General features: G+C 36.7%; 2 protein-coding genes across 4 annotated transcripts in view; both read right to left on the minus strand.

The window, feature by feature from the left end:
* Nucleotides 1–548: 548 nt before the first annotated feature.
* Nucleotides 549–1762, minus strand: LOC145771072 (uncharacterized). Its single transcript, XM_082582816.1, has one exon. The coding sequence runs from the start codon at nt 1760–1762 to the stop codon at nt 752–754; it is 1011 nt and encodes a 336-aa protein (XP_082438942.1). The 3' UTR covers nt 549–751.
* A 16739-nt stretch (nt 1763–18501) lies between these two features.
* The window catches only part of LOC145769986 (uncharacterized), a 31243-nt gene continuing 25921 nt past the window's right edge, over nt 18502–23823 (minus strand). For all 3 annotated transcript variants that reach the window (XM_082581559.1, XM_082581558.1, XM_082581557.1), the window contains exons 15-16: nt 20005–20068; nt 18502–19833 (exon numbers count right to left, since the gene is read on the minus strand). In XM_082581559.1, the coding sequence (XP_082437685.1) occupies nt 19297–19833; nt 20005–20068 (601 nt within the window). In that variant the 3' untranslated portion in view covers nt 18502–19296. The remainder of the gene's footprint in view (nt 19834–20004; nt 20069–23823) is intronic.

Consider the following 23823-nt stretch of genomic DNA (forward strand, 5'->3'; position numbering starts at 1 on the left):
CTCAATTGCAAGTTTTGTCAAAACAGGAATAAGCATTTCCATAAAACGTTTATTTCGAAACCAAGTTTTTCGTATCTTTACCCAAGGGAAGATTGTAACGTTTTTTAGATTGTAACTTATTGTAACGTTTTTTATTCGTCCATGGATATTTGCTGGTTGAAACAACTGTTTTGAATAGTTTGTGGCCTACATACTATTTTGTTCGTGGCTTGCTATTCTTCGTAGAGCTGATAACCCAAAAAACGTTTGCTATTATTGTTTCTAATTAACAACTTTGTGATCACTGGCTTTTCCATTGTAGCATAAGAAATAACGCGCTTTGTGTTATTGATGTCAAACCAAACAATAGACAACTAGACGATGCGTCTCTTTCCTTGCGCATATTAATGACGAAGCGATTATGGGCTTATGGCTTGTAAGCACAATGTAATCCATTCCACGCTTTGCTAGAAATTAGCTAAAAACCTATACAATTCACCAAAATCTTGAATTTATAAGAAAACTACACAACTTTTAGCATCAAATTTAATATCATCAGATCCGCCTGGCAATTTTGGGAAAAGTCAAGAAAAACCATGTGCATTGCGTAACTGTTCTTCAAGTAATCAAAGGAAATATGAGGGGGGCCACATCTGGCTCTCCTTTGAGGAGCAAAGTGAAACAGTATGGTTAGTTTCAAACATTTCAGTTTGTTAGATAGCCAAAGTTGTTTTAAAAATAACTTGGAAATTCATTTCATGTGGTAAATCGTTTAAGTTTTACACTTCCATGGAAATATAATAATTTTCCAATCCGCGTAGGTGTAAAAAAGACATAGAATGTTAAACAATATATTTAGATTATATAAGATACTGATAAAATATATTGGCATGTCTTCAGGAATCCAAATTGCAGCCAACGCCCCCATGACGTCAGTTGTGATCGCTACTGTTCCTCCAATCAAAGCTTTTTTGATGCAATCAATCATTTTTTGAGTAGATTTGCTTCTTGTTGCATTTCCTTTGTTTTTCTCAGTGAATTTTTTCATTTCAGTGTTGTGTCGGGCAATTGGAAGTATGAATAAACCAGTCAACATGGCTTGAATCGAAATGGTTAAAACAACCGTGGTTAAAAATGCAGCCCATACAGGAATCTTCTTTGACTCGACAGATGATCGACAAACGCCATCACTGCTATCATAATCCCGCCACCACAAATGAATAACCATTCCAACAATCATCAGAGCAACTAATTGTACATACGTGCCGTAACTTACTAGTTTAAGTTTTTTGGGTTGCAAACGTTTGAGGAATGGACTTGAATAAAACATAAGTTGTTTGAGCCACAGGAACACATGACAGCCATGAAGCGATAGCGCTGTTAAGAATACCATAACTTTTGTCAAGATGTCGCATGCGTAGTTGGACGAATTGCCTACAAAAAGTAGCAATTGTTCATCAACTATTCGTAACAAACTAATAAATATGGTAAAAAGAAGTGACAAGTTCATCCATGTTCCAGCTTTACTTTCAAATTTTCGAGAACGGGCAGCTCTGACTGTTTGTTGGTTTACTTTGCAGCGTTCTGTCACTGGAAAATGAACAGTGGACTGATCTTGGTTCCCTGTGGCACTCCTAACGTTTTCAATTTTATGATCTACTTGTTGATTGTTAAGGTTTAATGAGTCTCTTTTCATGAACAAGGCAACGCAAAGCAAAAGATAGATTGAAAAGCAAGCCGTTGTGGCTGAAATGGCAATTACAACATTAATAATTAAGTCCATAATGAGTTATCAGTGACATCTGGAAAGTAAAAGGATCATAGTTTTTAATTCAAATAGGCTACGGCGCCTCGGCCGTGCTATGGGCTCCGTATAATTAGCTTGCCTGGTTATCCTCTAACGTACAAAATCAAATCATGGCCAACAAAAAATGAATTATATTTCAACTCCAGCTTTCTTCTTTCCGTAAACAATAAGTCAATACTTTTTTTATCTTGTAACTACAATAAAGCTGACAATAGGCTTTTGACTAAAAAAATTCAATAAAAAATCATGTTATAACTAGGGTGATTTTTTTGTAACCTAAAAAACTAAAAAAGGTGACTTTAATTTTGCAAAAAAGTAACCAAACTAGCTTTATGCAAAGAAAACAAGAAAGCGAAAGAAATAGCAGAAATTCAACATAAAAAATCATTTAAATGTGTTTCAATTTGTGCTCAAATTATAATTGCACATTCAAATTGCACATACCGTATTTACTTGATTGTAAGCCGCGGCTTATAAAGTTTTTTTTTTCCATCATGTTTGCGGCTTAAATTCAAGGGCGGCTTACAATCAAAGGCGGCTTACATTTTTTCTTTTTTCTTTTTGCCTTTTTCCTTGTCGACTTTGCCATAGATGTTTTGCCTTACTGCGTTGTCTGATGCCGACAATTGTGAAGTTGTGACGTGCATTTTAAATTGTCACATGCATTTATGACGTGCATTCGAAAGAAAAAAAGGAGTTGTCAGTTTTATTTCGGAGTAAAACCAGGAGTGACTCGGAGTAAAACCAATAATGATGAATTACCTGTCATTAGTTTACCCATGGCCACCTAGTATACCACAAAACAAAAAGCAAGATAGAAATCAATGGAGCTTTAACAAAACGAATAAACGTTAAAAGGGGCATACGACAGGGTTGTCCCCTCAGCATGCTCTATTTCATAATCTGTGCTGACGTTCTCACCCGACGCATAGAGAAAAACCATCTGATCAACGGTTTTCGATTTTCCAAGCTGACAATCAAAATCCAGCAATATTCAAAAAGTGAACCAGGGAAAGACCTAGATCCTGGCGTCCAAACCTGACCTGGCCCAAAGAGCTCAGCAACTCTTTCCAGAAGCTGCGATCTTGAACAACGTCAAGATCCTGGGCATCTGGCTAGGCACAAACAAAACACAACTTGACAAGATGAACTGGCAGACCGCCATAAAGAAAACTCAAACGATCGCCAACATCCACAAACCACGAAGACTCTCCCTCTATGGAAAGATCTCCATCATCAACACTCTCTTGGTACCCGTCACTCTGCATCTGAGTAGAGTCCTGATGCCAACACAACAACACATCAAAGAACTCAACAAAATCCTTTTCAACTTCCTCTGGTATCCTTCACCATTCGAACAGCTCCAGAGAAGCAAGACGTTTCCTCCTGTCAAAGATGGAGGCATCAACATGGTGGACATCCAGTCAAAATTTCAAACAAGCCGCATCGACAGAATTCGCCACCTCTTCTCACTAGAAGACGCTACCGAAATCTGGCACGAATGGGCCATGTTCAATTTGAGTTACAGAATGAGACACATTAATCCTCATCTGTTCTCCAACAGCATTCCGCATACCCCAATTCCAAACGAAATGTATGCGGACATCTTCAAGTTCTTTTGCAAACTCAAAGGCTTGAAATACGACTGGGAAAATACTTCCTACAAAAACATCTATCTCAATCTGAAAACGCAATATGAAAAGAAAATTGACAAGATTGATCAAAACGGAAAGAAGATTCCTTGGAATGAGATCCTCTTGAAAAACAAGGGAATCAAACTCCTCCTTCCACCTTACCTATCCTCCATGTCCTTTCGGATTGCACATGGAGGATACAAATGGGGAGACTTTAATAGATCAATACATTCCGACAGAATAACAAATTGCAACTTCTGCAGAAAACCAGAAGACAATGTAGCTCACGTCCTCACCAAATGCTCTTTTGCGCTAGGAATATGGGAGCGCCTGAAACAACAATATCTTGGCCTAACCAAAGAAGACATGGAGATAACAAAAGACATGATCCTCTACAACCAGATCCCTGACGGACAGAAGAACAACCCGATTCTTTTGACCATGATGAATGTCGCCAAACACACCATCATCCAAAAGAAGTTATCTCTGGACATCGGCGACACATATATACAGGACACAAAACGGTCCACCATTCAAGCCCTGTGGGTCATCATGACAAAAACGAAAGACATAACACAAAAACATAACATTCCTTTGTCATCTGACATTTCTACTCCTTCTAAACCTCCTCCTACGGTCAGAAGAAAGAAGAACCAGTCGAGATCCACTCTTCAACCGCCCTCTCAGTCGTCCTTGGTGGTAGGGATGACTGATTGCAGCGGTGGATCTCACTAGCACAGTACGGTCGTAGATCATCTTTGAAGAAGATTAGACAGCCAAGGGCGTAACAACCCACCTTTAACCCGTCCCTCTCACTCATCTGCAACGGCCTGATGCCGAAAGAGTGATTGCAGCGGGGGATCTTCAACCGTCCCTCTCCGTCGTCCCACTCGCTCTGGGATGACAGGATTGCAGCGGCCAATTCCATGATGACTCTGGGATCAGCGAAAGCTACCCTCCCTCTGGCCGCTCCTCTCTGGCATCTCCGCCAAATGAGATGTCAGACTGCAGTGGCCCGTTTTCTCCAAACAGGTGCCCTTCTTGAAGCGGGCAACAAGAAGATACACACACACAAACAAACTCAAATAAAATCTAAAAATTAATTATCTACCAAAACGCGCTAGTTCTCATGCTTGACCCGCCATCTCCTAGTCTGCTCCAAGATCAGCAAGAGAAAAGTCGAGATAGGCAGATCAGCTTGAGGCAGCCACTAACCAAACATTTACATCCACAGATTACCATCTACCGCGGTGGGTCCCTTCGGTCGTAGTGAGTCCCTCGCCTCCCTGGTAGGTATCTTCCATGTAAGTATGGTGTGCCTGCTGAGTGTTTGGGTGTGTGGACGGCTCCCGGAGCGGACGCACTAATGATGAGACAGGAAACAAATCCATTCCATATGGACAATTTGTAAACCTGCAAGATGTAGTGGTATCCATCTTGAACTCTGAGCGTTGCGCGAAAAAAAAAAAAAAAACAGTTTTATTTATGGTACTTAATAAACATACCGGTAAATTTGGAGAGTACTGCAGTTTCAGCTTTGCGTGTAAACAGTATTTGCGGCTTACATTCAAGGGCGGCTTACATTAAATTTTTAACATTATCACATGCGGCTTACAATCAAGGGCGGCTTACAATCAAGCGCGGCTTACAATCAAGTAAATACGGTATGTAATGTTTTAAAAACAATAAAAACTATTAATACTACAAAAAGTGCTCAATGCTAAGCAAAAAAGCAAAGCAGAGCGAATTAAATCAAATATAGTTGGTACTATCTGAAACCTTAACAGCCTGTTTCACCTTTAAAGGATTATCAGAAGGGTCTTATTCAAATACAAGATTATATTTGAATAAGACCCTTCTGATGATCCTTTAAAGGTGAAACAGGCTGTTAAGGTTTCAGATAGTAATAACTATATTATGTAATGTTTTACATTCTCTGGCAGGAAGTTTCTGTCAATCAAACACTTTAGCTGTTGCAGGGAAGACATGTAGCTAAATATAGTTAACACAATTTGTTTCATCGAAAAAATTACTTTACGAGTTTTTGGGAATACACGCGATACGAACAACATGGGCTCGTGCAAACCTAAAATCTGTACCATAGTAGAAGATATATTAAAAATCTTGGCATTAAATAGAATGTAAATACACCTCTACAGTCGCAATGAAAGATAAATAAATAGGGGAATTAGGCAAAAAGTATGCAAAATAAAATTACCTAACAAATGAAAAGTATCCTAAAAACACAAAAAGTGACTTTTGGTAACTTTATACAGTAACTTCTTAAATATTGACCCCACAACCATGAAACTTTGGTTCTACATTTCTTTTGTTAATTGGTACAACTAAAAAAAGTAACTATAGTGACAAAAAATCGCCCTAGTTATAACTTAATGCAAATCATAAACTGAACAGGTTTTCATCTTATGTAATCTTAAAGCAATAAAAAATGTCAGTAACAAAAAAAAAGCTTTTATTTGCTTAATGGTGTTTCACTTTGTCATTAGTCAACAGCTGCACGGATATGCCATGAAATAAGTTTCGCAAACCACAAAATCGAAGTAGGGTATTTGAAAGAACATAATAATATTCGGATTGAGAAAGCTCTTTTAGAAAGTTAGTGATGACAATCCAAGGCACTTTGGTTTAAATCATGGCGCAGGACAAGTGACCGAGGATGGTATTTGACATTTTCCGAATTGCAATAAGCCGGAAAGCTGAAAGAACAGAATTGTGCACATTTTCCAGTTTTTTATCGTATCTAGTATTACTCCGGATGGCTAAAGATTTACACTAACTCTCATCATTCAGTCATGCAGCTGACAAGCTTCAAACTGATTCTGCAATTAACAAATAACAGCTTTCTGTTTAGAAACCTAGAGTCCAGTTCCTAATTATCAACTTTTGATCTTACCAAAATTATAGAAAACTCAACACAAAATTAGTGTTCAGCATTGTGACTTTTTATAACAGATTAAGTTACTATAGCTTTGGTAGAGAGATACTTTTGGAAAACCATAGACAGATAATTGATAACAGCTTTATAAGATTGAATTGCATAATTCAAAAAGTAACACATAAAATAAAATAGCTACATAACTTCAAACGTTTTCGGAAAAACTTTATGCCCTCGTCACGAAAATACCTTAACTCATCTAAACAAAAGCAAATATTCGTGAAATGTTAATAATAAACGACTGAAAATAAATAAAACTGCACTGACCTGCGTACAAGCAACAACTGACGAACAAACACAAAACGTTGTAACAACACTCTGTTTTAAACTATGCGGGAGTGTGGTCATGAGACAAGATAGTGAGCGGAACAACATAAAGGCAATCAAGGAAAAACCACTAAGCAACATAAAACAAACGTAATCTAATACAAATTCAACAGAAAAGATGCCCCTTCAGCGACCAGGAGTTGTGCTGCTATATTTGGAGTGCCTCATGAATTTTAGTTTTAAACTCTGATTGACAGTTGCGAATTATTTTGAATGAATCTAATGTAAATTTGATGTTGGAACAAATACTGCAGTCATAAATGTGGTCTTTAATTGCACTGTATTTGTTGATGTGTTTTAAATTTAGGTGTTCCGTTGCTCTAGTAACCAAGTGTCTTGTGGACATGCCTATTTATGTCATGTTCATGTCACACGAACAAGTGAATTTATAGACAATGTTGGAACGAAGAGACTGCGGAACGGGAGATTTCAGCGAAAAATATCTACTTATTTTAAAAGTTTTGTACAGAGGAACAATGTCGATATCAAATATACACTTAAAGAGTTTAGATAGCCTTTTAGTGATTCCTTTCCTAGGAAAGGTATGGATATAGAGTTCTGGAAATTTATGACGTCAGTATTCGGTGAAGATACTGAATTGAAACGTTGTAAAACCTTATCAAAAAACTGCCCGGAATATCCATTAGCACATAACATAGATTTCATTTTGGCAATTTCATTTATGTAGTGGTATTTGTCTGAGCAGATTAAGTTAACTCTTCAAAATCTTATCATTTTATTCTTAATTTTGATGTATGGTCTTCTTTTTGAAAGTGTACCAGTGGTAGGGAATTACAAATGAAAAATAATTTCAAACCGGCTAAAGCTCGAACAATAAGCAGATTTGTTTATTTTTCCACAATAACATTATCAAATACTGAAATATTGTCATTTAACTAAAAGAGTGGGGGGGGGGCTAATTTTAATTTCAACGTTAGCCCTGATTTTATGATACAACAGTATATTCTAAGACTTTTGGTATATTTTTTTTGAAATTTTTGTTTAAAAACTTCCACTACGCTAAAAATTACTTTTTGCTTAAAACTGCTTTGTAGCCTATTGCATACACGTTATTTTTTGTTTATGGCACTTCAAGTTCAAATATTGTTTGCTACTGCACTAAAACACGTAATGTTGCAAGACAACCGTAAACTGATTTTTGGTCTTAGTTTCATTGTAAAACACGGTAAAGTGGTCATTTTGATTTTTGCGCATGACTACGCGCATGCGCAAAACCGCACTGAAAATACAGATACTGTGTTCTGTATTGAGAAAATAAAGAATAGGCTACCACATTAAATTGATCCAAGGATATTGCACAGCTTTTGCCGCATAATAATAACTTCGTCAGTAGGCTAGATATCATTCTTACAAACCCACGACTTTAATACTTTTTCTTTCATAAGATCGATGTTTAGGCCTATAGTTAATAACAAAAAAGTTAAAATGCATGTAGACTAAATATATCCATACCCACTTAAAACATATTTTGAAACTTTTTCAAGTTTCTTGCTTTTTCGTGCGGTTAAGTGCATGAATATTTCTGTAGCTATTATGGGCGTGCAAATATATAACCTACTCCAGGTCAAAGTTCATGAAGTATAACATGTTATTTTGATAGTAGGCCTAGTCTATGCAGCCTATTTTCCTACGGTAGAAATAGACTACTTTCAGAAGGAAATTAATTTTCCCCACAACAAACATCAGACATGTTCACAGAAAAATTTACCCGGAAGGTTTTTTAAAAACTACAACCCTTTGATCATCCTGTATGTTGTAACATAAAATTACTTTTTAGACACTGTGAAAAATTTATGACAAGATCCGATGTAGGTCATGCCCAGGAGCAGGTCCAATGTATGTAAAATTAGTGATGGTTGCAAGTATTGCTGGAAAGTTAGTGCAAATGTGTATCTATGGATATAGCCTACTGTAGGATCAAGCTAGTCAATACCATAGCTAGTTGAGCTATGGATATAGGGTTAAGCTGGCTGGTCTTCCACAAGTTTACCAAATGCCGTGGAGTCAAAGCTTTTCACTTTTGACTTGTGGGTCATTAAGCAATCAGGGGAATACGGTAGGTAATAGGTTTCAAGAAAAACGGTTCATTCATGAATGTCGCCTGCAGTGCATTGTGAGGGGATTTAAGAAAAGATCTTCTGAAAGTTTACTTTACACTACTTACAGTATTGGCGCATTCTCTAGTGTTCTTTTTATAGACCTTTCTTTACAACCACATGAGGTCGACTACCATCCGTTAGGCCTACAACAATTACTTTACACTCAATATTGCTGTTGAAGCATCTTGAGCAGCAGTTGTCAGCCTGAGGTTTTCAATAGGTTGTTACAGCAGAAGCACAGCCTAGTAGCCCAACTAAGGTTATAACCTAACCATGTTAAATATAACCTTTATGTTAAAAAAAATGTATCTACTCGAACCTGAAAATGTGAGCCTCGGAGACAAAAATAAACCTAAAGGAACTATACATTTTCTAAATGAGTTAAATTGAGAAAACAAGTCAGCTTAACCTTTAGAGGTCCAAATCTTTTTTCCGATTTTGGTCCGTTGAGGTCCAAATTTATTTTTTTTCAAAATTTCCCAATTTTCAAAAGTACCCCAAGGAGATGCTTGGACCTTGTTGATCTGCAATATGTAGACATCATCCCAAAAATGACGTTGGACTATATTACATAATTTTATTTTGCATCCCAGGGATCTACTTGGACCGCAAAAGGTTAATTAACTAAAACCTATGCCCAAAGCCTCATTTAACTTGCAGTTACACTTTTCACTGTAATGTAAACGCAGGTCAATGGCAATTGAATTGTACAAAGAAGTGCAAAGAAGGAGGTCTAGTTTTACAGAAACTTTGGTTTAAAAAACATTTTTTCAATACTACCTTGCGTGTTTTTAGGATATTTTAGCTCAGGGGTTCTTAACCGGGGGTAAATGTAGATAATTTTATGCTCGGTACTAAGTCTGGCTTTACAACCCTGGAGAAAAAAAACGCGCACCTAACATCATTTTTACTCACTGTGCCCTTCATCGACATGCACTGGCAAGTGAAACCCTTCCAGAATATTTGAAAGCAGTATTGAAGCATGTGGTTGAATGTGTGAATTTTATCAGGGCACGTGCTCTTAATCATCGTCTTTTCAAAGTGGTTTGTGATCAGATGGGATCAGAACACTCTGTTCTCCTTTATCACACCGAAGTTTGGTGGCTCTCTGTAGGGGTCTTGTTTTGTCTCGAGTTTTCGAACTACATAGTGAAATCGAGATTTTTCTTCGAGAACGCAAATCCGCGTTGAGTAAGCACTTTGACGACAACAAATTTATTGGTGTATTGGCTTACTTAACAGACATTTTTTCAAGTTTGAACCAGCTCAATATGCAAATGCAAGGAAAAGTGTTACCATTATAGATGTAGGCTACATGATAAAATTCAGGGCTTTCAGACAAAATTAGATCTGTAGAGTACAAGAGTTCAAAAAGGAAATTTTTAGTACTCATATTTACGCAAATTTTCCAACATTTGATGATTGGAAAGTCAGTAGAAGTCGCAACGAGATTTCTGATCTCGAAGTCGACATATGCCAGCACATCCGCCCCGATAGCTCAGTGGTTACGCGCCGGGCTCAAGATCACACGGCGCTGGTTCGACTCTCGGGGTGTGCGTTTGAGCAACGCATTTCAGGACTGCTCTCCATTCAGCGGCACCTAGTGAATGGAATAATTTCTCGGCAACAAGACTTCAACAATCGGAAAACTTCACTCTGCCAATCTCGGTAACCGGCCCTGCGTCAAGTGCCTCTACAAGTATGCGAACAAGTACCAGGAATAACCTATCAAGGCTTTGTTAGTCCGAGGATAAAGATTCAAAACCAAACCAAACCAAAACCTTGCCGCCTTAAAAAAGAACTTTGACGGTTACTTCGAAGGTGAAAGTTTTAACAGTACTGGTACTGCTCTTTGGATAACTCCTCCCTTCGAAGCCAAATTAGAAAGTATTGCTGACGACGATCTTTGCAAAGATGAATTGATTGATCTTCAATGTTCAACAACGCTTTGTTCCAAATTCTTATCGTGCAATGGTGACTTTTCCAAGTTTTGGTGTGGATTAGTCGAAGAGTTTCCTACGCTGACTAAGCGTGCATTTGAAGTTATTATATCTTTTCCAACTACTTATCTGTGTGAAGCAGGGTTCTCTTCATTGTTGACTATTAAAACAAAACATCGATCTCGCTTAGTTCCCAAAGATAACATGCGAGTAGCTCTTTCAACGACTGATCCAACATCCAAGAATCTCCAAAATTGTTCGTGGAAAGCAAGCACAAAAGTGATTTGAGTAGACATTATTTTTCACAGAACCCCGTAAAAAACAATCGTGTCTTCGGCAAATAAACAGCTTGTTTTTGATATTTGCCAAGGTAAATCCAGACAAAAAAGGATGTTTTGCATTTTTTCGCATGGTTGACTGGACACGATGACATCACAAGGGGCCACCAAAACGGTGGGGGTAAATTTTACTTTTATCATTTGGCAAGGGGTAAACGAGACAAAAAAAGTTAAGAACCCCTGATTTAGCTGAAGCTTGATGTCTTTTAACCCATACAGCTGTCATGTTGAATGCCATCAAATTGCGTTAACAATGAGCTGCTGAAATTAAAAAGCCACTTCAGTATATTCGTATAAATGATTAATTTGTAAATAAATGTATCTTATGTGTTTAACCTTTTTAAAGTGAAAACACATATTTTTTCAAAGTAACTTTAGCTAACTATTTTATTTTTCTTTATTGTCTGCCTAAGAATTATATTGTTTTGGACCGTTTTAGAAAATCTCAGATCATTCACTCCAAAGTTTACTCGAAGATTAAAAAAATAAACCTTTGAATAAAAACCCATGATAACATGTGTTCCAAACATTGCTTGTCGTAAATAATTGTTTGTGCATCTGTTGTTTTTAGTGTAGTTGTGTTTATATAACAAATTGCAAACTAACTTTCTACTTTTTGACAAGCTCACAGCTATATTTGCATTATATGCATTATATATGCATTATTATTTCAGCAAATTGAATAATTTTTAAGCGTTCTTGTTTGATTCCAACTCTCGATAGAGGGTGTGGTATATAGGCTATGTTTCCTTCTATCTACCTGCTGCCTTGAAAAGTTTGGCTTCTTAAATGTTCTTTTTCTAAACGATTTTGCTTTCCATACAAAGTTCAATCACTCATCAAATTTTTAACAGCAAGTTAAAAATTCAGCATTTTTTATGAATATATGACACCCTTGTCGTTTACATAAGGTCGATAAATTATGTTAAGCCTACTTAAAAATACAAAAATATCTTTTAGGAGTTGTTGCATCCACATCAATGCTCGATTAAAAAAACGACTGTTTTTCAGACTACAGCAATAAAAGCTTTGACAATGCCAAGTTGGGAATTGAGCGCCAGAAGTTTTGAGCTGGCTTCAACGCGCTGTGCGGAAGAGAAATATTCTGTATCATTAGTTGCTTATCTCGTCAAAGCGCTATAAATTAAGCGGTAAGAGCCTTGTAGCTATTATTTATTAGTGCAGAGTGCGCCCTAACTTTATTGCCTTCTGGTGAATGGTTTTTTTTTACTGAACTAAGGAGAAATTAGCTGCAGGTAACTGGAACCAACTTGATACAATCCTTGCTTTCCTCACAATAATATTCACGGAAATGTCTTTACCAAGATTGAATATTTTGCTATGATTCTTAAGTAAAGACATTTTCGTTTACGATAGTTAATGTAGGCTACGAATTGAACCTCCTTAAGTGTTAGTTCATTATATAGCCTATCTTGTGAACTTCACTCATCTATAAAACCGTGTAGCTTATAACAAAGAAGATTTTACTGTTTTTCTCAAATTTTTTTGTCTGCACTTGCTGAAGAGTTGGACTACTTAGCCTCCTTCAACAACAAAAACTTCTAAATCAAAAAATAAAGATCCCAAAGTGTAGATACTGAACTCATTTTGATACAAGATACCAACTATCATCTTGAGCTATATTTTTTGATTAGATTGGTTAGGCGTTCCGACCAGCTGAGCTCTAAATCTTTTTTAACAATAGCTAAACTGTCCACAGTGTAAAGAACTGTCATTGATAGGCTACACTTCAAACTAACCAGACGACAAGAATGTTTCAGATGAAAGCTACTCTATCTTCTTGCGTCTATAATTACATGGAAGCAAAGAATGCTTAATTCCACACGTTTTGAAGAATAATACTGATCGCACAATGATAACCAATACTTCCAGTAAATCTTTTGTTTACTTTCTTGAGCCATATTTCTTCGTGCACGTTTTTGCAGAAACGGTCGGAAGGAAAGCAAAGAATGGAAAGCAAAGAAGGAAAATATAAATAAGTCTAACCATGTAAACTACTGCAATCAGCAACCCAGCCAAATCAAAGGGCGATCCACTTTTGGATCGCGACCCATGGGATGAGAAGCACTGCATTACTCAGAAGGCTAGTAGGCCTACAGATTGTGGTTTTTAGGTCTCAATTCAGATTTTAGATCATAGAAACTGCACTTGATTGGTTTTCTTCTTATCTTCATGACCAATATCATTGTGTAACAACTGAAAATAATGTCTTCTGCTGAATTCCTTTTTTCCTGAGTTGCTCAGGGTTCTATTGACCCTTGCGTCTATATATAACTGTACATCTTTTATCTATGTGTATTAATTTTTTTATTCGAATGTGGGCATATTTAAAAATACATGAAGTGTTTCGATCAGTAGACCTGTTGAAAGTTGATAACGCTGATATTGATTCTAATCACCATCTTTAATCAAGCGATAATAATCATTCTGGAGAGCTCACTTACCAAAATTTCAGATTTACTAAATTTAAAATTATTCAAATTCCATTCATTGCTTTTCAAGTTCTAGTTCGAAAAAAGGTCAAATTTTTCCACTTCATAGTCACTTAGTCAAAAATTGATTGTTTTTAAAGACAGATTGCCGCTTTCGTAATGATCATTTGACGACACTGAAAGTAGGCTACAAGTATGGAAACATAAAGTGTTTTGATGTTCTTTTACCTCGAACCTTCACATTTAAAACACTTTTGTTTAAAGCATTAATAGAATTACATGGTGGCGCTAGAAAGCTGCGTTCTCACAGTAACTGCAGCCTCGTCGATAAAAAAGCATGACTTGCAGCGCAAAGCCAGAGATATCTAGAGAAGGGGATACGAAGGCTTTTATTACGTCTGACAATAGAAGGGCTTCTATTTATCTTGAATAATCTCTGTTTATGGTAAAATGACAATTGGCACATATAGTAATTTAATAAACTTTGTTATGACAACCTGCATTGCACTATTACAACCAGGTAGGGATATTCAATGAATGCTCATAATCACTTGTTAATTCAACTACCCGTATACTTGCTTTACATCTAGCCAACTGCAAAGGTTTTGTCAAAAAAACAGCTGAACTGGTCCCCTTTCAACTGTCTTTTCAAACAAGTAGCCTATTCTTTAAATATGTTCTACATAACACTTGCTAACTGTCTTGTGTAGCTGAGTGTACCAGCTGCACTACAAAACTTTCTGCAATTTTAAAAAGAACCGCATGTTTAACGCGGTACCAACTACCGCCCTTCTAGTGTCATGAGAATCAGCAATTGCTCCGAGCCTTCGTATCCCCTTCTTTAGATATCTCTGCGCAAAACGCAGTCATCTTTCTGCATTTCAAAATGTAAAAATCTTTTTGCAAAATCCATGAAACAATTACTCTATTTCAAGCTTCCAGCTTGTATTTAAAAACTAAAGGTGGTCAAATATTCAGTCACTAAACTTCGGGGAATGAGAGCGACAAAAAAGGTTTTTATCAGACTATGGGCCTGGTACTAACAAAAGTAAGGTGACTAGTTCTCTACATTCGGCGGTCCTTCCTTCAACAACTATGGCCACCTAATATTACAAAGCAGAGGCGAGCAGTTTTTATCAACAACCAGTTTTAGCCGGACGTCAGATTAGGTTTGCATGATTTGAGAGCTTCATCCACTGCACAATAATCCCACCACCACCAACATAAGTATCTAGGTCTTAAGTTGCCTAGTTTGAAAACATAAATGCAAAATATTAAGATCATGGACTTCAAGTCTAATGTGGGAAAAAAAGAGACAAAAGCAAGCAAGGATGAACCACGTGGGCCTCGTGGGCTTGGGCCCACCTACTTTATTTTCTGAGTGGGCCTGGCCCATCCACTTTTGAAAGCCAAATTTCTTTGAAAAGGTAGCAAAAACGGCAAATGAGAGAGGGAGTTCCGATAAAAGGTCTTCACTTATTTAATACACACTAGTTTGATTATCTTTGATAGATCAATGATGAAATCCTATCTTCAAACTTTTCTGTTGTTGATCCCACTATTGATGGGCAGCACGTGTGGGTGTGGTTGCGTGTGATTGGTGGAGCAATCTATCAATCAATATAATAATAGTTAAAACAATGATATCATTACATATGCACTTACTGTATGATTGGCCATCTTCGGACACGAAAGGCGAACATCACTTACTGTAGGCTATAGTGCTGCAAATTATTAGGCTACTCCCAGGTTCGTATTATAACTGTGTGTGTTTTGTTGCCTTTTATTTGTGTGTACAACTGTACATCGTCATATTTTGTACAGCGCCATAGAGCAATTTAACAATTTTGTAATTTTTTTGGCCAAATCGGGGCCAAAATTGGAAAATTTTCGCTTGTTGGCACGAAAGAAATCATGAAAACACAATGTATATACGATTTCAAGTATTAGTAATACAACAATGTTTTGGGGGGTCTGGGAGGCGAAGCTCCCTAGACGTCGGATTGACTTTGACTGCTGCGGCTTTGGGCCCACCTACTTTTAAAATGGTTCCTCCATGCCTGGAAAAAAAGTAAATAGTAGCCAAACCCAACAAGTTAGGATATTAAACTCTTTACGACAGTCCCCACTCAGGACTGTAGCCTACTGCAACAGTGCAACGACGATCACACTGAATAATATTCATCAAAATGTCACTCCCAATTGTTTTGTTTTTTGGGAATTTACCTTGAAATTAGCAGAAACATATTTGCAGCCGATGTGCGGTATGGAAGTGTTAGTGGGATGACGTTCTGATTGGGTGATTTGTAAAGCGACTGTGGGGAACATTTGTGGCGGCATCTGGCAACATTGTGATGAGTTTCGTAGCGCTGGTCAGCTGCTAATACGGTGAGCAGGTTTTGAATGTCGGATTAGCAATATTTCTTTTTCAACAAACAACTCTCATCGACTAAATGTCAAAAAATCGAGATAAACTTGTACCCTAATAATTGCAGGATCTAGCAGTTACCGAATCAGAAGATCCGTATCTTGTTTCCGCTTGTATCATCAAAAAAATATAAAGCAAGTCATCTATTTTTTGTAAAGTAATGTATTATTGAAGTTCAACAAAATGTTCTCAGTTGTGCCAATTATCACCTGCTCTGCTTTCGGAGGCGTGCGACAACGCCCCTTTTCTACGGAATCAAATTTTTTTTAATTTCTCTTGCAGCCCTACTTTCTGTGTTGTGCATTTTATGAAGCAACCATGCCAGGTCACAAGATTACAATTGAGACTTGAGAGTAGACAATTTTGCACAATAAAAAAAGAAAGTTAATTTTGCATTTTTACGGTGAATTTTTGCCATTCTTTACTTCATATTTTTGATCTGACTTTATTTAAAATTAAGGTTAATGCCACCATATATTTATCGCTGAAAAAGAGAACACATTTTTGAAGAGATTGATTAGCAACTAGCCCATTGATTATCTTGCATAGTCTGTACTTTGTACACAACAACACCAGAAAAATGAAAACAACAATTAAACATAATAGCCAAATTTCATATGTTGCTATAATTGCCTTAGTTCAAATTGTTGAAGCATTACCAGCACAAAAAACGCAAACAAGATGATTTGTTATAATCCACGGATATTTGACCGTTTTCTGGATTGTTTTAAAAAATTTAGAATCATTTTGCAAAATACCAAGAATATAGATTGAAAATAATAATCTGCTTTCTTTTTTAAATTGGCACCGGCTTTGCAGAGAACCTATAACAGCAAGAGTGAACAGCCGGAATCGGAATTTTATTGCAAATTTTATGATTTATTGTAAATCGACCAAAAAGAAAACGACCTGCTATGCTTCCACTTTCAGTTTGTTACTGGTGCATTGGTAACGCAATATTTTTCAAAACTACGTTTGATTTGACATTGGATGTCAATTCAGTGAATTCACTCATTTCAACTATTTTTGCTCCACTGATAGGCTAGAAACTATTGGACAGTAGTTAACAGGGCAGTGAGTAGCCTATTCAACGGTGGGCACGCTGTTATTAGTTTGTGTGGAAGAAACGCAAGGTGATCATACAAATTTTGACAAAAAGTCAAAAATACAAGAGTGCAACAAATTAAACTTCAACGGTTTCAAGTTTTCACATACAGGTTCTCCTTTTACAAACGATAGATATTTTTTCAAGCTGCATGAAACGATGTGCATTTTGTTTTAATTGTATATTATATGTAAGCTAGCCTATAACATGCAAAAATACCAGACATTTGGGCATTTTTGAACTTTCTTGGGAAAAAACGCATGTGGGATTTGGGCAATTTACATGCAACTGCTACGAGATGTTCTGTAATTTGCCAGTCTTTGTGTTGTTTAAACCAGATCAAAATTTTCAAAACCGCAGAAAATTAATTTGAACCAACTCATTAATGCAGTGATACCGGAAAATTTGGACTACCATACTTAAACCGCTACTTATTGAAAATAAATTATAACTTTATTGCACAAAACATTGATATTAACTTTGCAAAACGATAATTACATGAAACATTTTGTACTTAGTGCAGCATTTTCCACAATAATAAATTTTTAGGTTTTAAATTTTATTTGTAGTTTACATTTTTTACCCCATTTTATTGGTAAGTTGAAGTTTTATCGTTAAACTTTGAAGTAGTTTTAACAGGTAAGCTGCATTGCAAAAACAGCATTTGACCTGAAATTTATAAAAAATTTGGCAACACTTTTGTTTAACTGACCTTAAACTCACAGCCACTTAGAGTTAAGCTGTTTGCTAGTTTTTCATCTCGTGCTTCTTTAATCTTCTTTCTACCATTTTCCGGTTACTTTTACAATTCGTAATTGCTGAAACAAATCTTTCGCTTTTGGGCTTCCATTGCGACGGTGCCATTTCTAAACTTATTTCGGTCTCAAGCACACTTTAACGTTCGGATTTTGTTGCTTCCACTTTTTTCTAGACTTTCACTATATTGACGCGTATTGTTTTCGCTGTGATGGTCAAAAATGAAAACAACTGAACTAATCTGTTATAATTTATATAGGCTACGGTAGGTTTAAACCATGTCAACATTTTCTAGAGAGGAACTTTTTCCTTGTTCACATTTTGCAGCTGTATCAACTATCGTACTTAAAAACAAAAAAGCTTATGTTTTTTCGTACAATGCGCAAACAACTACTAATCAGCACTGGCTTTTGACTACGGATCGCTTCATTTCTTTAGTAGTAGTCATGTTTTAATCCGGTGATGTCCCCGTTATCGAGGGTTGCCGGATTCACCTCAAAGTGCCGCAATCGCCTTCCTTCAAATCCTTATGATAAGTGTTTTATTTCTTTGCGAGAACAAAACCTGTGGTCTCAAAAACTAAAAAATACTCAAACAAAACACAGATTACTGGTGTAAACAATCCTCATGGTTGTCAGCTACCACAGCTTCATCGCAATCGCGAGATTTTGAGTTCATTTTATTTGAATTATTCGATATATATACAAAGTCATCGCAAGCAGATGGCAAATTAGAGAAGTTCACAAAATAATTATTGTTCTCTTCTGACACAGTACATCTGATTACGACATTCACTTTCATTTATTTAACGTAGAAAAACGTGAAATCAACATACAAAAAAAGCTGTATGAACATACCAAAACGAAAAAATGCCATTTGGATAATTTTGTTATTGAATGCTTATTTGTAAGAAATCCTGGTAGAAATAAAAAACATCACGTAATTTGTGAAAATGTTATTTAAATATTTTATGAGTTTTTTTCCAGATTGTTGAATTATTGATTTTAAAAGACAGTTTCAAGAAAAATAAATAAAACAAACAACAGCCGGCGAAAAGCTAAAAAGAACGTAAACACACGTTTAGCAGCCTTCAGATACAAGCGTCAGTGCAAAATTACCATATTTTTACGTCAAGCAAACGTAAGAAATCGCAATTTACCAATCGAAACAACACATAAATACGGAACCTCGCAACAAAATGATTAAAAGTGATGTCACTTGAGAACAAACCAAAAAAACATAATGTCGCAGCAGTTGAAACAGAATTGAATTTGTAAAGGTTTAAGTTTGAATAGCAGGTGAGCAACAACAGGTCACGACGGGTCATGGAACATGTAAAAATACGAAAGGAGATAATTTCAAGGATATGCATAGCTGAATTACTTTGGTCCGGTGACTTTGTTCGACTGAAACGTTAAAAACAATAAAAAAACAGCTATAAAAACGCTCGACTTTACTGCTGATAAGAAGCCGTGTCGCTATTGTCGCTGTTCAATCGGCTGCGACTAGTCACCGATGACGTGTCGCTGCTGTTACTATGCCGACGCGAAGTAGTTGCGTAGTCTTCTTGGCTGACTGCTTCTTCTTGAAAAAGTTCTGGCTTTGAGTTTGCACCGTTGCTGTTTGTTTGGTGAAGTCCTCGCAAAAGGTGGACGTTGAAGTAATATTTTTCATTGCACATTTGGCCGCAGATCGTGCATTTAAACGGGTCGGTCTTGTCGTGACAGCTTACATGAAGCGCGTGCATCATTTCGTCACCGAAGACAATGTCACAGTGATTGCACGTTCGAGATTCGCTGGAGTCGTCTTTGGTGAGCGATTCTGCTGCGGTCTGTGTGGACGTGGTTGCCATGACGCTCGGGGATTTTCGTAACTCTTCTTCCTTCACTCCGCTCAGGTCGAGAGGCGCAAAATGACGTTTGACGTAAGATGGCGAGTTCGAGAGTGGAGGAGTGGGAAAAGCAGATGACGTCAGTGGACTGTTGCAGTGCTATTGAATAAAACATCAGTTAAAGTGAGCTTGAAAACACGACAGAATCCCTTTTTAAAAAATACGGCATAAATCAATCTAAAAACTCACTGTCCGTACTTAAAATCTTCAACAAGTTATAATGGAGCATCTTTGTTTTTCAATAACGTTCAAAGCAATTCTAAAACTTACCTCTTCATACTTCTGGTTGTCAGGTTGGGGAGTGTTGTCCCTTGCTGCAGTTTCATTGTTCGCCCTGTGCAAAGAAAAGGTATTGAGGTCAAATTTAAACTGAAACCACATTTCTCCCAGCACGATTTCAGAAGGTAAACAACCAGCTAATTTTAACCATAACCTCAGCGGTAACATTGGGTCCCATACACGAAAAAAGCCGTAATCCGGGCATGATTTTTCGATAATAATCGTATGGTGCTATAGCGTGCGAAGCAGCCTGTTTTAGGTCAGGCAAATATAAACAAAAATTACTGAACTGAAGAAAGTTAAAGAGTGAGTCACCACCACGCACTGTGCAGTGAACAATAAAGTATTTTTAAGTAAGGTCAACATCATCAAACGTTAAACGGGGGAAAATTGAACGAGTTGGTTTTTGGACTATCCTTGCGTGAGAATGATCTTACCGCATGTTTTTAAAAAGCAACTTTGTTTATTTAATGTCGAATCTCATGTTTTATCAACTTCAAAACACAAAACATTTTCATTGATTCAATGTCGTAAGTTGCTGGTTAAACGTCAAGTCATAAATGCGCTACAGTTATTGCCCTTGGCGTGACTTTCAGGCAGTCCACCCACCCCTAAACATTTTTTTAGAATTATTTTGTTGAAATTAACGTTTTCTGAAAAGTTTCGAAATGACCTGATGAGGTTAAATCCAAGCACGAATAGTTGAGAAATAGTAAATAAGTTCTGCAAAGGAAATTTCTGAGAAAACATAAAAAGCAACCTCTTCCATACACAATTTAGAGTTTTGGCTAATAAAAATGTTATGATGCTAAAAAAGGATGGGAGAATATATGGGCTTAGGTGAAAGATGGACATCTGACCTCTGTGTAAAGTTGTAGAAAAATCATTCATTACCCCATTTGAGTAATTTCTGAGTTTAGTTTTCATCTTGGAAGGCAAAAACAACGATTTCTTAATTTATTCAAGAAAAGAATGCTTGGTGCAAAAGTGCCAAGACGTTATCTTGGATTGACCTTTTCAAATGTCGGGGTTATATATCTTATGCAAATAACCATCTTTTCTTTGATATAGCTCCCCAAAACAGCACGCGCCGCTGTTAACAAGATCAGTTTATTATTTTTTTACAAGTCAAGGCTGGCGTGATTGTTCTCGCACTCGATCATTCATGCGTTGTTACGCGTGCACACACGTGCGCCAGACGATTGCACGCCAGATAAGGAAAGAGCTGGAGAAGTAAAAAGAAAACAAAGTGGAAAAGAAGCCAAACGTAAACAAGATAACATGGGGGTTCGGTTTCAAGATGGCGGTCTTGTTCTCACGCACATACGTCACGTGATGAGAGCAACCATTATTTTCAAAACAACATTTATCAGAAAATTTGAAAAGGTTTCTTGAACCCAACTGGGAGCGAAAAGGTCTTTTTCGTTGCTGATGCCAAAGAAGCAAGTGTTGATACTCACAGTTCACTTGTATCACAAGAAAATATTCAAAATTCAAATTAACATTGAAGTGAAAAAAAAAAATTAAATCTAAGTTATATTAAGATAAAAAAGTTTTCTAGTATCCAAAATAAATGCGTGTGCAAAAACTAAAACACCAGTTCTTATGAAGCATCTGATTAAGCAGAATAATAGCACTTAAAAATTTTCAAGAAAATGTAAAAAATCTAACATTTTGCAAGCCCAAAACGTAGCCTTTTCTTGAAATTGACATTTGAATTGTCAGAAAAGCTCGATTTAGAGAAAACATCCTGTTGTTGATAAACCAGGATTCGATTAAACGAAACACTAATGCACAGGCCGAAAAGAAAAGTGTGGCCAGAGATTTGTGGAAATCTGTTTCTGTACAACCAGTGAACCGGTTTACATCTTGAAAGCAATCGCCAACATCTTTAAAAACATGTCACCACACCTGACAAATTAGACCTTTATCGCTTTGGCAATGTTTCACGGTATCTTGCAATGTTTGATAAGGTAAAGGGAAATGCTGCGAATGTTAAAGCGGTGACTCGGATCGCTTTCGAAGTTGCTTCATCGTTTTATAAATAATTCTTCGTCGCAAGGATTCCAAACTGCTACTTTGATAAGTTATAAAAAAAAAAAACTTTCCAAATTTACATAAAACAAACAAACGAAAAATGCGTCAATTTCAGCCAAGTCATCTGCTAGACCGCAAAAAAAACATTTTAAGAAGCTGCGGTTTTTGGCCTTCACATTGTTTAGCTTCAAAGATTGCAATCTTCTTTGCTTTTGTCACGCGAGGCTCAGATCACAACACCATTTTCCATCAGTTTTCGTTACCCAAACGTCTTCAAAAAAGTGCTTGAGATAAACCGTTTACACATGAAACATAATAAATATTATTGGTGTTTATATTTAAAGCGGCTGGCGTGCGAATGGCAGTGTGGTTGTTCGGCCTAGCCCATAGTCGACCATCGTTGAAAAAGGGGATTTTTTTAACAAAAAAAGTTCTCACATGTTCGGAGAACGATATTTGCATGCATTCAAAGTTCACATGAGCAAAACAATTGTGAAAAACAAACGACGAATCTTGAGTTACATCAATAATATCAACGCTCAATCAATCTATTCAAATTTTAGAACCATATTTAAACCTTATAAAAACGTGTTTTTAAAAAAATTCACCAAAATTATCACATAATAGAAAGCGAATTGTTTTTCATTAGCAACATGGCGGCCAGTGGCGGTCAGCTCAGCCTCAAAGTATTGTCGTTGATGTGACGATCAAAACCGTTGTAGATATGACCAAAGAACAAACTAAACAAAAATTGATTTTGTGTTTTGAAAACCGATAATTTAATTTCAACATTCTTTGTGAATCAAGGTTTTAATTTGAAATGGCTTCCAAAAAAAAAATGCAAGAAAATACTTTAAATCAGTTCTCAAATTCTTTCGTTTGACAAAAACACTTTCAATGTTTAGATTTCTCAAAAAATCTTGTCATTTTCTCGTTAAAATTGAACAGTTTGATCGCAATTCATCAAAAACGTGACCTTCAGAACAATGTAGAAGAAAAAATTACAAATTTCTAGCAAGTGCACCTCGATAAGGTGCATTGGGTGTCAATTTGTTATGATTTCAAACTTGTTCACCTAGAAACAAAGCGGAAATTGATTTCAAGAATCACGGCGTTTCTATTTTGTTTTAATCATGTCTTAGCGCCGCCGGATAAACCTTGATCTTCGCTAATCGTAGCCCCAGGATAGACTGACAGTGCAGATTGCGTGCGAGCTTAGATTGAGGTATGCTGTGTTTATTTACGTGATATAACATTGACTCGTTTTCTCTGGAAGACAAAACTTACATTCGCACGCGACTGACTGCGGTTGAAGAAGGCCACCAAGGCCGCTTAGAAACAAAAACTTTAGTTCGTTTTCTTTAGCTTTGCATTGTTTTGTTTCATGAGCTTTACTTTGTTTAATGATTTGATTTTAAAGAGTTTAGTTCATAAAAACTGTCACTTTTTGTTACATGATGCCATTTGACGCTTAGTTAACTTGAAATATACCATATAAAAGGCATCGGGTATGCTCAATTTGAAATCGCTTTTTCATAAAGCTTCTGCAAAGACTGCTTTGAGAATTGCTTTACACTACAGTACTGCTTGAGACAATGGATAAGAAACTAACCAGACACAATTTGTTCTGTTCATTCAGCACATTGCCACGACACATTCGCACTTCCTTAAAATGAAACAAACTTTTAGTGTCAACGATCACTTCTTATAGCAACACATTGCTTCAGTATATAGCCGTCGCTGTTGTTTTTGTCTAAGAATGATGTGTTCCAA

Source organism: Aplidium turbinatum, chromosome 5 (genome assembly GCF_918807975.1).
Source record: "Aplidium turbinatum chromosome 5, kaAplTurb1.1, whole genome shotgun sequence".
NCBI classification, from domain to species: Eukaryota; Metazoa; Chordata; class Ascidiacea; order Aplousobranchia; family Polyclinidae; genus Aplidium; species Aplidium turbinatum.

Bases quoted from the DNA above. Each gene is read 5' to 3' on its own strand.
- LOC145771072 (XM_082582816.1), bottom strand. From the start codon at position 1,762: ATGGACTTAATTATTAATGTTGTAATTGCCATTTCAGCCACAACGGCT.